General features: G+C 36.9%; 1 protein-coding gene across 1 annotated transcript; it reads right to left on the bottom strand.

Moving 5' to 3' along the window:
• Positions 1 to 10,299: 10,299 nt before the first annotated feature.
• On the bottom strand, positions 10,300 to 11,241 carry LOC138444148 (olfactory receptor 4F3/4F16/4F29-like). The gene has a single exon (XM_069597474.1). The coding sequence runs from the start codon at positions 11,239 to 11,241 to the stop codon at positions 10,300 to 10,302; it is 942 nt and encodes a 313-aa protein (XP_069453575.1).
• Between the last annotated feature and the right edge of the window lie 2,618 nt (positions 11,242 to 13,859).

Raw genomic sequence — 13,859 nt, 5'->3', positions numbered from 1 at the left:
TGGGAAAGGAGTACATCAAGGCTGTATATTGTCACCCTGCTTATTTAACTTCTATGCAGAGTACATCATGTGAAATGCTGGGCTGGATGAAGCACAAACTGGAATCAAGAGTGCCAGGAGAAGCATCAATAATCTCAGATATGCAGATGACACCACCCTTATGGCAGAAAGCGAAGAAGAACTAAAGAGCTTCTTGATGAAAGTGAAAGAGAAGAGTGAGAAAGCTGGCTTAAAACTCAGCATTGAAAACACGAAGATCATGGCATCTGGTCCCATCACTTCCTGGCAAATAGATGGGAAACAATGGAAATAGTGACAGATTTTATTTTCTTTGGCTTCCAGATCACTGGAAATGGTGACTGTGGCCATGAAATTAAAAGAAGCTTGCTCCTTGGAAGAAAAGGTACGACCAACCTAGACAGCATATTAAAAAGCAGAGACATTACCCACAAAGGTCTGGAAAATCCAAATATCTGGCAAAACCCTAGTCAAAGCTTGGTTTTTCCATTAGTCATGTATGGATGTGAGATTTGGACTGTAAAGAAAGCTGAGCACTGAAGAATTGATGCTTTTGAACTGTGGTGTTGGAGAAAATTCTTGAGAGTCCCTTTGACTGCAAGGAGATCCAACCAATCAATCCTAAAGGAAATCAGTCCTGAATATTCATTGGAAGGACTGATGCTGAAGCTCCAATACTTTGGCCACCTGATGTGAAGAACTGACTTACTGGAAAAGACCCTGATGCTGGGAAAGATTGAAGGCAGAAGGAGAAGGGGACGACAGAGGATGAGATGGTTGGATGGCATCACCGGCTCGATGGACATGAGTTTGAGCAAGCTCTGGGTGTCAGAGATGTTAGTGAAGGACAGGGAGGCCTGATGTGCTGCAGTTGTGGGGCTCCAAAGTGTTAGACACAACTGAGCTACTGAACTGAACTGAATTGAATAGTTCCCCACGTAAAAAATAAACTGCAGTATATGGCATCATAGTAGAAGCTTCCAGGTGCTTGTTGGTAGCCTGGAAGGGCACAGAAGAGTCCATTGGGAAATTAAGAAAGAGCTTTACAAAAGAGAAAAGACTTGGGAGTTTTGAAGAATCAGTAGGAGTTTAATAAGCTGGGAGGAGAGGGGAATATATTCTGAGAAAAGATAATTACTTATTTAGAGCAAATCCTTGGCTATTTGTCTTTTCAGTGGTTTTAATTTTTAATCTGTAGAGTCTCTCTCCTCAAATATATTGTAAGTTTGAGGAGGATAAAGATAATTTCTTCTGGCTCTTTTATTTTTTAAAATAACAAATGTAATAAGTGGAAAATATTTCTTGATTATTTAGTTAATAACACTTCTCTGAAGTAAAGCCATTTTTTTTCAGGTCCATAATGTTCCATATTTCCTATTTTTCTAGTCCAACATCTTTACTCATTAACTCCAGCAGTTATAAAGGAAGTTTCCAAAATTAAAACTGAGCATTAACACATTTCCCAACCACTCCCAAGATAATGCCTGATATTCTTGCTAAAAATTTCCAACTGTCTAGTAGGGAAGCTTTATCTCAGGCTTATAGTGGTTCATGGCTAAACTTCTGAAGTTTTAGAAATCAGTAAGAAGCAAGTAAACAAAAAATAGAGAGGCAGGAGGTAGGGGGAAAGAGAGGAATTGAAAGAGAAACAATAGTTCTAACAGCAGCCAGTACAAGAGGGGACATATACAGTGTCTATCCAGGTTTTATGATACAATTAGTAGTCATCCTCCATGCTATTCTTAGTCATAGAATAAAATTGAGATAAATTAAATCCATATTTTAAAGTTTCTGAAATAGTTAATGCTGGAATTTTAGAGCTAGAAAAGCATACATTATCTGTGTGGCACATATTTACCAAGTATTTTCACATATTTAAGGCTTTTGATTACCTTTCGGGTGGCTATTTCCATAATAGAATTATTTTCATTTATAGACAAGAGAGCTCAAGTTCAGAGAAGTTGTCCCAAAACAAAGATTTACTGAGTTTGAAACCAAAAATAAAGTCATCTGATTTCAAGTCTATTGCTCTTTGAGTATATTATGCAAATATGTCTGTTTGTTCAGGATCTAAAACAGTTATTTTATTATGAATTTTAAACAAGAATTAAAAAATGTATACCTGAAACTTACACAGTGCTATACGTCAATTATATCTCCATTAAACTGGAAAAGAAGAATTCAGTTTAACCCAGAAGAACATCCCATTCTACATATGTAAACATTTAACACATACATACTTAACTCCCAAGATTTCACAACTACTAGTGGCAGAGACGAGAGTTAAATTCACACATTATTGTTATAACTTAAGGGACATGGAGAAAGGTGTTTGCTGGTTTGACTGGGAAAATAGTAAACTACACTAAGGTTTTGGTCCCAGTAAAAGATTCATCAAAGTCAGGGGGCAACTTATTAATTAAAAAAATATAGTAACTTACAGGTCAGAAAGATCCCAGCTAGAGACAAAAATGTGGAAGTTATCTAAAATATGAAATCAAGAGAAAAAGGATTTGTTTGAAGGATAACATATAAAGAGATAAAAGAAAATTAATGGAGAAAATATACACGGCCCCAAATGAACACATACTTTGTGTTTGTCATGATCCTTATTATAATACTATCACTATTATTTTTATATAGTATCTGCCTTTATTATTTATTTTATTTTTGTACTGTGTGGCGTATATAAGATCTTAGTTCCTCAACCAGGGATCAAGAATCTAAGCCACGGGACCATCAGGGAAGTCCCAGTATCTGCCTTTAAAAAACCCTATTTCTGCGCACAACAACAAAAACCAAGGCAGAAAGGAGTGTCAAAGAGATAAGTAATGGTTGTCATGTTCCCATGTTACAAAGAGATCAAAAAGGCTAAGCAAGCATGGAATTAGGGCTGAGATTTCTTTGGTGCCATAAAAGAGATCAGATGAAATCAAACAGGAAAGTGAGAATTTAGATTGTAGGGAGGTAACAAATGGTGACAAAGTAGAGAAAGCAAAATCAGAAATGATGAATAGTTTTGAGAATATAGGACAAAAGGTTTTCTTGGAAACGTGGAAAATCAGGCCATATGCTATGTGTACAAAATTTGTAGAAGGCAGAAATCTATAAACAGTTAAAGAGGAACGAATTTCCAAGCAGCTGTGACAATCTTGTTGAAAATGGGAATCATGAACTTGGACAAAAAATATTACAAAAATATTTTTGTAACACCATTCAGAAACACTCAGGAACTCAATACTTAGCATTTTTGAGTGGCACGTTTGTTGAGCATAATAAGCAGAATGGAGTATCAAAAGAGACAGAGATCTTTGGGAGCTAGAGGTCACGTTGAAATTATCTGACCAAATTACATTCTGGACAATACAGCAAGTGATGCCAAAGATGACCCGATTTTTGGAGAAAACAGAATCAGACAATTTAAAAACAGAGGCAGCAATTGTAAGCTTACGGTAACTTCTCTTTCTCTCCTATTTTGATTCTCAAGTCTGCATTCTCATTAAAAATTAACCACACTATAGTCATGTCTAACCCTGAGATTCTATGGACTGTAGCCTGCCAGCCTCCTCTGTCCATGGAATTCTCCAGGCAAGAATACTGGAGTGGGCAGCCATTTGGAGTATAACCTTTAAAAACTGTGAATCACTTTATTGTACACCTGTAACATATAATATTACTGTACATCAACTATTCTTTAATTAAAAAATTAACTAATAAAAAATTAACAACACTACAATATGATGATTATAGTTAACATTCCTACATGATATCTAGGAAAGCTGTTAAGGGAATAGATTCTAAGGGTTCTCATCAAAAATGTATTTTTTTCTCTTTTCCTTTTATTGTATCCATATGAAATGATGGATATAACTTATTGTGGTAATCATTTCACAATATACATAAATCAAACCATCATGTTGCACACCTTAAACTTATATAGTGGTATATGTCAATTATTTCTCAATAAAACTAAGAAAAAGAAAACGACCTCATTTTCACTCCTGTGTCTTTCTCTATGCAATTTCACTGGCTCTTCCTTCCTGTACAATTTCTGCTCCTGCTCATTCTGTTACAGCCTTCCTGTCTGGAAGCCTGGGAACCTGAGAAGGAGATTCTTCTTGTGGTGGACTACAGTCCACCAACCCCTCTATCCCACCTACCTAATCTATCAAAAGTTCTCAGATGGCAGCATGGTCATGGAGTTGGAGAAGCTGGAGAAACTAAATTATCTCTTGTGAATGAGCATAACCACATCCTTCCACCCACCCACCCCAGGATAAGAAGAGATGCTATTTTAAGAGATGTGACAAAGTAGCTTTAGGAGAAGGTGGTGACCAAGTGATGCATTCGAGTTTTGGGATGCCCAGACTGAGGTCATCAAGCCAAGAGAATTGTCCCATAGGATTGTGAGGGAGGGGTAATGGGGTGCATAATTTTCTTAAATGGAAAATATTTATCATTTTGGTTTTTATACATTTTTAATCTTCATTTTATTATATGACTCCAGGGATCCTTAATGAAAGGGATATGTTATTTTCTAATTTTTAAATGGAAAAAAATCCACCAGTTTCCTGAAAAACAGATCTCTTGACACATTTAGTAAACTAAATCTCTTTTTGTGTTCGAAGATCCAACAATACTTAGGAGTAACAAGCATGAGTAAACACTAAAGACTAATGAAAAAGGATGAGAATGCCTGGAATAGAAACAGTAGAAAAGAGACAAGGCGGAAGCAGAGATGGTGATGGAGAGATGTGTGCACATACCCTTTATTTCCTGGAGAAACAATAGAATTGAGAACAGCATTTTTAAAAAATATAGAATAATTAACCCACACATCTCAACGGAAAAGATCCTGCCTGCCACAACTAACACCTAACAGCCAAAAATATTCAAAAATTAACAGTCATCAAATAACAAATGAACCAAGCAAAAGAAGAAAGGAAAAAAAATAACTGCAAACACAACCTCAAAACAACAAAATGGCAACAGTATATATCTAGCAATAATTACTTTAAATGTAAATTGACCTTGCTCAGCCATAAAAAAGAACACATTTGAATTAGTCCTAATGAGGTGGATGAACTTTGAACTTATTGTACAGAGTGAAGTAGGTCAGAAAGAGAAAGACAAATATTGCATATTAACACATGTGTATGGAATCTAGAAAGATGGTACTGATGAACCAATTTGCAGGACAGCAATTGAGACACAGACAGAGAGAACAGACTTGTGGACACAGCATGGGAAGGAGAGGGTGGAAAGAATTGAGAGAGTAGCATGGAAACATATACGTTGCTGCTGCTGCTGCTGCTGCTAACTCGCTTCAAGTCACTAAGTCGCTGCTAAGTCATGTTCGACTCTGTGTGACCCCATAGATGGCAGCCCACCAGGCTCCACTGTCCCTGGGATTCTCCAAGCAAGAACACTGAAGTGGATTGCCATTTCCTTCTCCAATGCATGAAACTAAAAAGTGAAAGTGAAGTCGCTCAGTCATGTCCGACTCTTAGGGACCCCATGGACTATAGCCTACCAGGCTCCTCCATCCATGGGATTTTCCAGGCAAGAGTACTGGAGTGGGGTGCCATTGCCTTCTCCGAACATATACGTTACCATAAGTAAAACAGATAGCCAATGGGAATTGCTATGCAACACAGAGAACTCAACCTAGGGCTTTGTGACAATGTAGAGGGGTGGGATGGGGTGGGAGATGGGAGGGAGGTTCAAGAGGGAGGGAACACCGTATACCTGTGACTGATTCATGTTGATGTATGGCAGAAACCAGCAGCATATTGTAAAGCAATTATCCTCTAATAAAAAGTTTTGAAAATGTAAATAGACCAACTGCTCCAATTAAAAGACATAGAGTAGCTGAATGGATAAAACACAGAACCTATCTACAGGAGGCATACTACAGATCAAAGACATACATGGACTGAAAGTAAAATGATGGAAAAAGGTATCTTATGCAAATACAGATGACAAGAAAGCTGGGTACAATATCTATATCAGAAAAAAAAAGATTAAACAAAGACTGTAAAAAGACAGACAAAGAAAGAAAGACATTATGTGATAATCAAGGGATCGGTCAAACAAGAACATATAATGATGGTAAATATGTAGACACGCAACATAGGAGCACTTTATTACATAAAGCAAGTACTAACAAACATCAAGGAAGAAATTGACAGTAACAACATAATAGGGAACTTTAAAATCTAATTATATATATGGACAGATCACAGAGACAAAGAATCAATAAGGAAACACTGGCCTTAAATGACACATCATATCAAGTGGATGTATATGTTTGTCTGTCTCTCTCTCTATCTAAAACATTCCATTGAAAAGCAGCAGAATAAATATTCCTTTTAAGTGCACGGAACATCCTCCAGAATAGATTACGTTAGGCCACAAAACGATTCTCAATATATTTAAAGAAAACTGAAATCATATCAAGCGTCTTTTCTGACCACAATGTTATGAGGCTAGAAACTAACTATAAGAATAAAAAAGTGCATAAAACGCAAACATGTGGAGGCAATATAATATGCTACCAAACATGGAACAGTGAAGAGACCAAAGAAAGATACCCTAAAATATTGGAGACACAAAAGAAAACACAATGTTCCAAAATCTATGGGACACAGCAAAAGCAATTCTAAGAGGGAAGTTTATAGCAATATAAATTTACCTTGAGAAATAAGAAAAATCTCATACTTGGAGAAAGACAATGAAATTTTCAAGACAAAAATTACGATTATTAGAATTCTTTTAGAGGGCAATTTTGAAGGACAAATAAAAAAACACCAGTGATTATTATTTACATAGGCTAGCAAAATGTCTTTGTCAAGGTTCAACATAAAAAATCTGTGAAAAAGATCACAGTTTAAAAGCCTATTTCTGTATTTGATAATTTTAGTAGTTTCTTTCATTATTATATTATAATATGTGTTATAAAAATATTAAAGTTATAAAAAGATGACAAAGACCACCTCCAGTTCCACAGTCCTACCAGGATTGATTCCCAGCAATGTATTGATTATTCCATGTCTTTCTGGCACCTTTAGGATCTTCACTCAACAGAGCTTAGCAAGAAAGTGGGCATAAAAATAAAATCAATGAAAGATTTACCTAAAAAAGGAATGATTCCTTTGAATATGCTCTTTTCAAAAGGGAGTCTTCCAGTACATACAAAACAATGTTCAGCATAAATGTTGATATGAATTAGTGATGATATTTATTAAAATGCAGGAAACAATCTTCATAATTCACTTTGAAATGTATTAAAAATGTATTGATAAATGGCTAGATGCATGGCAAAACATCTGTTTACCTGTTTTATTGAGATGCAATTGACATATAACATTGTATATGTTTTTAATGTATATACACATCACATTTGTCTAGGGTATACAACATGGCAAATAAATGGGGAAACAACAGAAACAGTGACAGACTATTTTCTGGGGCTCCAAAATCACTGCAGATGGTGACTGCAGCCATGAAATTAAAAGACATTTGCTCCTTGGAAGAAAAGCTATGACTAACATAGACAACATATTGAAAAGCAGAGACGTTACTTTGCCAACAAAAATCCGTCTAGTCAAATCTATGGTTTTCCAGTAGTCATGTATGGATGTGAGAGCGGGACTAGAAAGAAAGCTGAGCTCCAAAGAATTGATGATTTTGAACTGTGGTGTTGGAGAAGACGCTTGAGAGTCCCTTGGACTGCAAGGAGATCCAACCAGTCCATCCTAAAGGAAATCAGTCCTGAATATTCATCGGAAGGACTGATGCTAAAGCTGACCTCCAATCCTTTGGCCACCTGATGTGAAGAACTGACTCATGGGAAAAGCCCCTGATGCTGGGAAAGATTGAAGGCAGGAGGAGAAGGGGACAATAGAGGATGAGATGGTTAGATTGTATCACAGACTCAATAGACATGAGTTTGGGCAAGCTTCAGGAGTTGGTGATGGACAGGAAAGCCTGACATGCTGCATGGGGTTGCAAAGAGTTGGACACGACTGAGCAACTGAACTGAACTGATACAACATCATTTGATATATGTATATATTGCAAAAATGGTTATCACATAAATTTAATTAAATCCATCACTTTTACCATAAGCAAAAGTTCCCAACTGAAATAATATTTTGTCCCTTAAACTATTGTCTGGCTTTGTTTTTTACTTTCCTAAAGAGGGTTCTATTTTTGAAATAAATTTAGTTATTTTGGTCATTAAATGGGTGATTGAAGCTGTATTAGAAGTATTATAGCCAAAAAGAAATTAACAGTACAAGGTAATAAGATATATATTTGTTTTTATTTGTCAGTGGGAAAAAAGAATAAATTTGTCCTATGATAAAGTGTATACTTATTCCAAAATCAGAAAGAGGACAGATTTGTCTGAAAAGGCAAAACAGAATGGAGATCGAAAGTTGTAAAAAGTTCAAGAAATCAATTCCTTTTGCCTTGATTTTTAAAATATATATATATGAATATAAATAAATTCATGCATCAGTTCAGTTCAGTCGCTCAGTCGTGTTCAACTCTCTGAGATCCCATGGACTGCAGCACCCCAGGCCTCCCCTGTCCATTACCAATGCCTGGAGTTTTTTCAAACTCATGTCCATTGAGTCAGTGATGCCATCCAACCATCTCATCCTCTGTCGTCCCCTCCTCCTCCCACCTTCAATCTTTTCCAGCATCAGGGTCTTTTCAAAAGAGTCAGCTCTTCACATCAGATGGCCAAAGGATTGGAGTTCAGCTCCAGCATCAGTCCTTCTAATGAATATTCAGGACCAAAATCCTTTAGGATGGACTGGTTGGATCTCTTTTCAGTCCAAGGGATTCTCAAGCATCTTCTCCAGCACCACAGTTCAAAAGCATCAATTCTTCAGCACTCAGCTTTCTTTACAGTCCAACTCTCACATCCATACATGACTATTGGGAAAGCCGTAGCTTTGACTAGATGGATATTTGTTGGCAAAGTAATGTCTTTGCTTTTCAATATGCTGTCAGCTTGGTCATAACTTTTCTTCCAAGGAGCAAGTGTCTTTTAATTTCATGGCTGCAGTCACCATCTGCAGTCATTTTGGAATCCAAAAAAAAAAGTCTGTCACTGTTTCCACTGTTTCCCCATCTATTTGCTATGAAGTGATGGGACCAGATGCCATGATCCTAGTTTTCTGAATGTCGTGTTTTAAGCCAACTATGAATAAATACAAATATATGAATATAAATACATATAAATGATAAAGTAAATATTTTGGCAAAGTTTACATAGCTCTGATTTGATGGGTTTATATTTTAAAATTTAGTAATGCTTTGCCACCACATACTATATTGAAGCAAGACAAAAATTTGGTTTTCCCTGTTAGGATGACATAACAAACTTATTTTTGTGTATTTGTTTTCTTCTTGACTAAAAGCAGTAAATGTTGTCCTTTATGTAGGTGTAATATTCCTAGTTAGCATAGATGCTTTAGCTCATATCAATAACTTTTTGTGGCTTATGCTGACTCTATATGTTCCATTTACTTAAAAATATAGTTAATTGCCTATGAAAGAGCTAAAGTTCCTTCTTTTATTTATTTTAAATCTGTTTTCACACTTATTAAGAGGTAACCTACAGTCATTCTTGTTTTCAGATACCTACACTACTTGCACTACTGATGTGGATTGAGTTTTGTCCACCAGACATCTTGAAATCCTAAGCCTCAATATCTGTGAATGTGATCATACTGGGAAACAGGTATTTTAGATGTAGTGAAGTTCTAGTTCAGTCATCTTGAACTAGGGGGACTGGGAAAAAACTCCCTGTTCTGAAGGCCTTAAAGAAACCTTCCCTGGTAGGTATTTCTAAGAATTACTTCATATTCTTATTCCTTAGGAATTTAGACTCAAGATTATTATAATCTTTGGCTTACAAATACCTTACCTGTAACTATCGAAAGTGAGTTTTCCTCCCTCCTAATCAAAAGAAAGGGACGACAGAGGATGAGATGGCTGGATGGCATCACCGACTCGAAGGACATGAATGTGAGTGAACTCTGGGAGTTGGTGATGGACAGGGAGGCCTGGTGTGCTGTGATTCATGGGGTTGCAATGAGTCAGACATGACTGAGTGACTGAACTGAACTGAACTGAATCAAAAGACAAAGTGAATTCAATATAAGTGTATAATCAAGTCAAGGTAGGACAAACAAGAGCTTTTCTCTGAGTCTGACCATCAGCAACGAGCATCAGTAATCATTAAGGGCTCTTACAATACATGCATCACTCAAGAGATCTCTTGTTATTTACTAGCTGTTTGCATACTCTCCTCATTGCCATCTTCATTTCTTGATTTCTGAATGTGTAAATAACAGGATTCAGGAAAGGAGTAAGAACTGCATCAAAGAATGCCAGAAACTTATCCAGATGTGTGGAGGGAAATGGCCATACATAGAAAAATATCAAAGGACCAAAGAACAAGACTACTACAGTGATGTGAGCTGAAAGTGTGGACAGAGCCTTGGATGAACCACCTGAAGACTGTTTCTGAACAGTGAGAATGATGATAATGTAGGAAATGATCAGAATGAAGAAGGAGCCAACAGAGATGAATCCACTGTTGGCTGTGACCATGAACTCTAGCTGGTACGTGTCTATGCAGGCAAGTTTGATGAACCGAGGAAGGTCACAGTAAAAGCTGTCCAACACATTAGGGCCACAGAAGGGTAAGTTTACAACAAAAGCCAATTGAACCATGGAGTGAATAAGGCCAATCATCCAGGCAGCCACTAAAAAGAAAACACACATTCTTGGGCTCATGATGGTCAGATAGTGGAGAGGCTTACATATGGCAATGTATCTGTCAAAAGCCATGGCAATGAGCAGCACCATCTCCACCCCACCGATGACATGGATGAAGAAGATTTGAGCAATGCAGCCACTAAAGGAGATGACTTTATGCTTTCTGAAAAGGTCATAAATCATCTTCGGGGAACTGACAGAAGAAACTCCCATGTCAATGAAGGAGAGGTTGGCCAACAGAAAGTACATGGGAGAGTGCAAGTGAGGGTCAGAAGTCACAGTGAGAATAATGAGGGAATTTCCCATTATGCTTGCCATGTAAAATACGGACGAGAACACAAAGAGGAGAAGCTGTATTTCCCAGGAGTGCGTGATTCCCAGGAACACAAACTCTGACACCACAGAGTGATTTGCTCCATACATTTGCTTTGTACACTTTGCTACCTGAAGGAAGTTAATAGATGAAAATTTAAAATATAATAATTATTTTAACAAATTAGAAGAGAGGTTAAAGTTATGAATGGCTGTTTCTACTTTAGCATTAAAATGACCTCCCAGCCTTTGCATTGTGGTCACACAAAAAAATTGGTGGATTTCATGTGCTGTTGTTTTTCTACCACCAAGTTTTCTCTGCATTTAACATCCTCTACTTCCATTCAGGGTGGATGCCATGATATTATGCATGAGGTACAAAATGGTTAGCAAGAATAACAGGAATTCAAGCCCAAACCTTTTGATTTGGGGTTTAAAACCAATATGATCTGGCTCTAGTCACATAGAGCTAATCAGTATTGTGATCCCTTCCAAGCCTATGAACTTTCCTCTGGCCCCACCTGTGGGAATATATTCATCTTCAGTATTACTTAAATGTTTACCACACGTACAAAGTTTTGCTTTATTATTACTAGCATTTATTTTATCATAGTTTTATTATAGTGAGTTGATTGCTATTCTAAATCACTAAGTAGACTCTAAAGATTTTTGAAGGCAGAGATTTGGACTCACTCCTATTTGGACTCACTGAAGCAAATAAAAAACAATCCATAGAGGGACGGTATGGGGAGGCAGGTGGGAGAGGGGTTCAGGATTGGGAACACATGTACACCCGTGGCAGATTCATGTTGAAGTATGGCAAAACCAACACAATATTGTAAAGTAAAAAAAAAAATAATTAAAAAATAGCAATCCACACAGAGAGGTGTAGATCCATGAACTGTCTATCAGTTTGTATATTAAGTACAGAGTTTGTGAGTGAGTACTTAAAAACTTTTCTAGCAGTTTGATGTACAGTGATCCCAAGTTGCTGATTCTGTTTTTCACAAAAGTAATAGCCCATGAAAGACTAGAAATTAAAGGAAAAATCTTATCCTACAACACAGACACTTTGAGAAACATTGCTTTAGGTTACTTAGCACATGATCTGAAAATCTCAAAACTATGAAATGCATAATGCAGTGGAAATTATTGCATACAAATCTGCATATAAGGACTAATCATATTCTCCTGTAATTACTTTTATTTAGGGCCCCCCAGGTGGTGCTAAAGAACCCGCCTGCCAATGCAGGAGACGTAAAGAGATGCGGGTTCGATCCCTGGGTCAGAAGATCCCCTAGAGGAAGGCATGGCAACCCATTCCAGTGTTCTTGCCTGGAGAATCCCTTGGACAGAGGAGCCTGGAAGGCTGCAGTCCATGGAGTCACAAAGAGTCAGACGTGACTGAAGTGACTTAGCAAGCAGGCATGCATGTCTTAGCAAGAGGAATGTGAGTGTTGGATTTAGATTACAAGATTTATACTAATGTCCAACCACTGACAACTTGATGTTAGACAAGTTAAACTCTTTGAGCCTCAGTGTATTTATATATGAAATTGTAAATGGTAACATAACTGATACATCTTAATCATATGGCTATACTAAGTATTCAGTAAGCATCATGTTTCCTTCTCTATATTTCACTTGCCCATCAGTCTAATTCTCTATTTCAGTTGCTCTTACAGCTGTCAACATGTGAGAAATAATAAATAAATAAGAAAATAAAATACTGTTGACCAGCAGGGAGTATCAGACTTTCATATCAGAAAATATATTTCAGTAAAGAACTATGATAAATACAATATTCACATTTTCTCAGTGGTAGATTTAAACTATCTTGTATACATTTAATTGCTTTGCTTTCAAAGTGCAAGAAAGTGAAAGTGTTAGTTGCTCAGTGGTGTCCGACTCTTTGTGACCCCATGAACTATAGCCTGTCAGGATCCTCTGTCTATGGGATTTCCCAGGCAAGAATACTGGAGTCGGTTGCTATTTCCTTCTCCAAGAGATCTTACTGACCCAGGGATCAAAATCCAAGCCTCTTGCATTGCAGGCAGATTCTTTACTATCCACAAGTATAATTTGTTATTTGTTTAATTTCTCCTTCCCAACGAGGTTGCAAGCTCCGTAGAGTTAAGGATCACATCTGTCTTCTTCAATCCAACGTAGCAAAAATTTAGATCACAAGTAAATACGTGCTGAAAGAGTGAATAAAATGTACTTGCTTGCATTAGAGACTGACCATGTGAAGAAAAAAGGAAAGGTCAAGAGTGTGTGGAATTAAACAAACTGAAAAATTTTAAAGAAAGCCAAAAGTAGGAATAAGACTAAGAGGAATCTTCAGTATAGTCAGAAGTACTGAAATCAATGAGGTCAGCTTTGGGACCTACAGATAAAATCAATATCCATAATTTAGAAATTTTGAAGTCATTATAAATTAAGAAATACATATCCAAATATGTTAAATAACCTGACTCAAACCATAAATTTACTTAGGGTTTTTATTAAAACCTCAATCAACTGACTCCAAGATCTTGTCTGTGTCCTATTCCCTATTTTCTTTTCATTGCTCATGATTACCTGAATAAAAACATGCGATGGGGTAATGGTAGAAACTGTTGGGGAAAATAAGCCCCTCTCATGGCTGATGACTGCTATTTACTAACATACTGGTCGCTGCTACCTTGGTGATCATGATTATTCATCCCTGACAATGATCTATTATCTAA

The sequence above is a fragment of the Ovis canadensis genome, chromosome 7 (genome assembly GCF_042477335.2).
Source record: "Ovis canadensis isolate MfBH-ARS-UI-01 breed Bighorn chromosome 7, ARS-UI_OviCan_v2, whole genome shotgun sequence".
Classification (NCBI taxonomy): Eukaryota; Metazoa; Chordata; class Mammalia; order Artiodactyla; family Bovidae; genus Ovis; species Ovis canadensis.
Note: the sequence above shows the minus strand (reverse complement) of the source record. Positions and strands in the feature narration are given on the sequence as shown.

What these genes read in the sequence shown, in the direction of transcription:
- LOC138444148 (XM_069597474.1), bottom strand. Translation starts at nt 11,241, where the DNA reads ATGTATGGAGCAAATCACTCTGTGGTGTCAGAGTTTGTGTTCCTGGGA.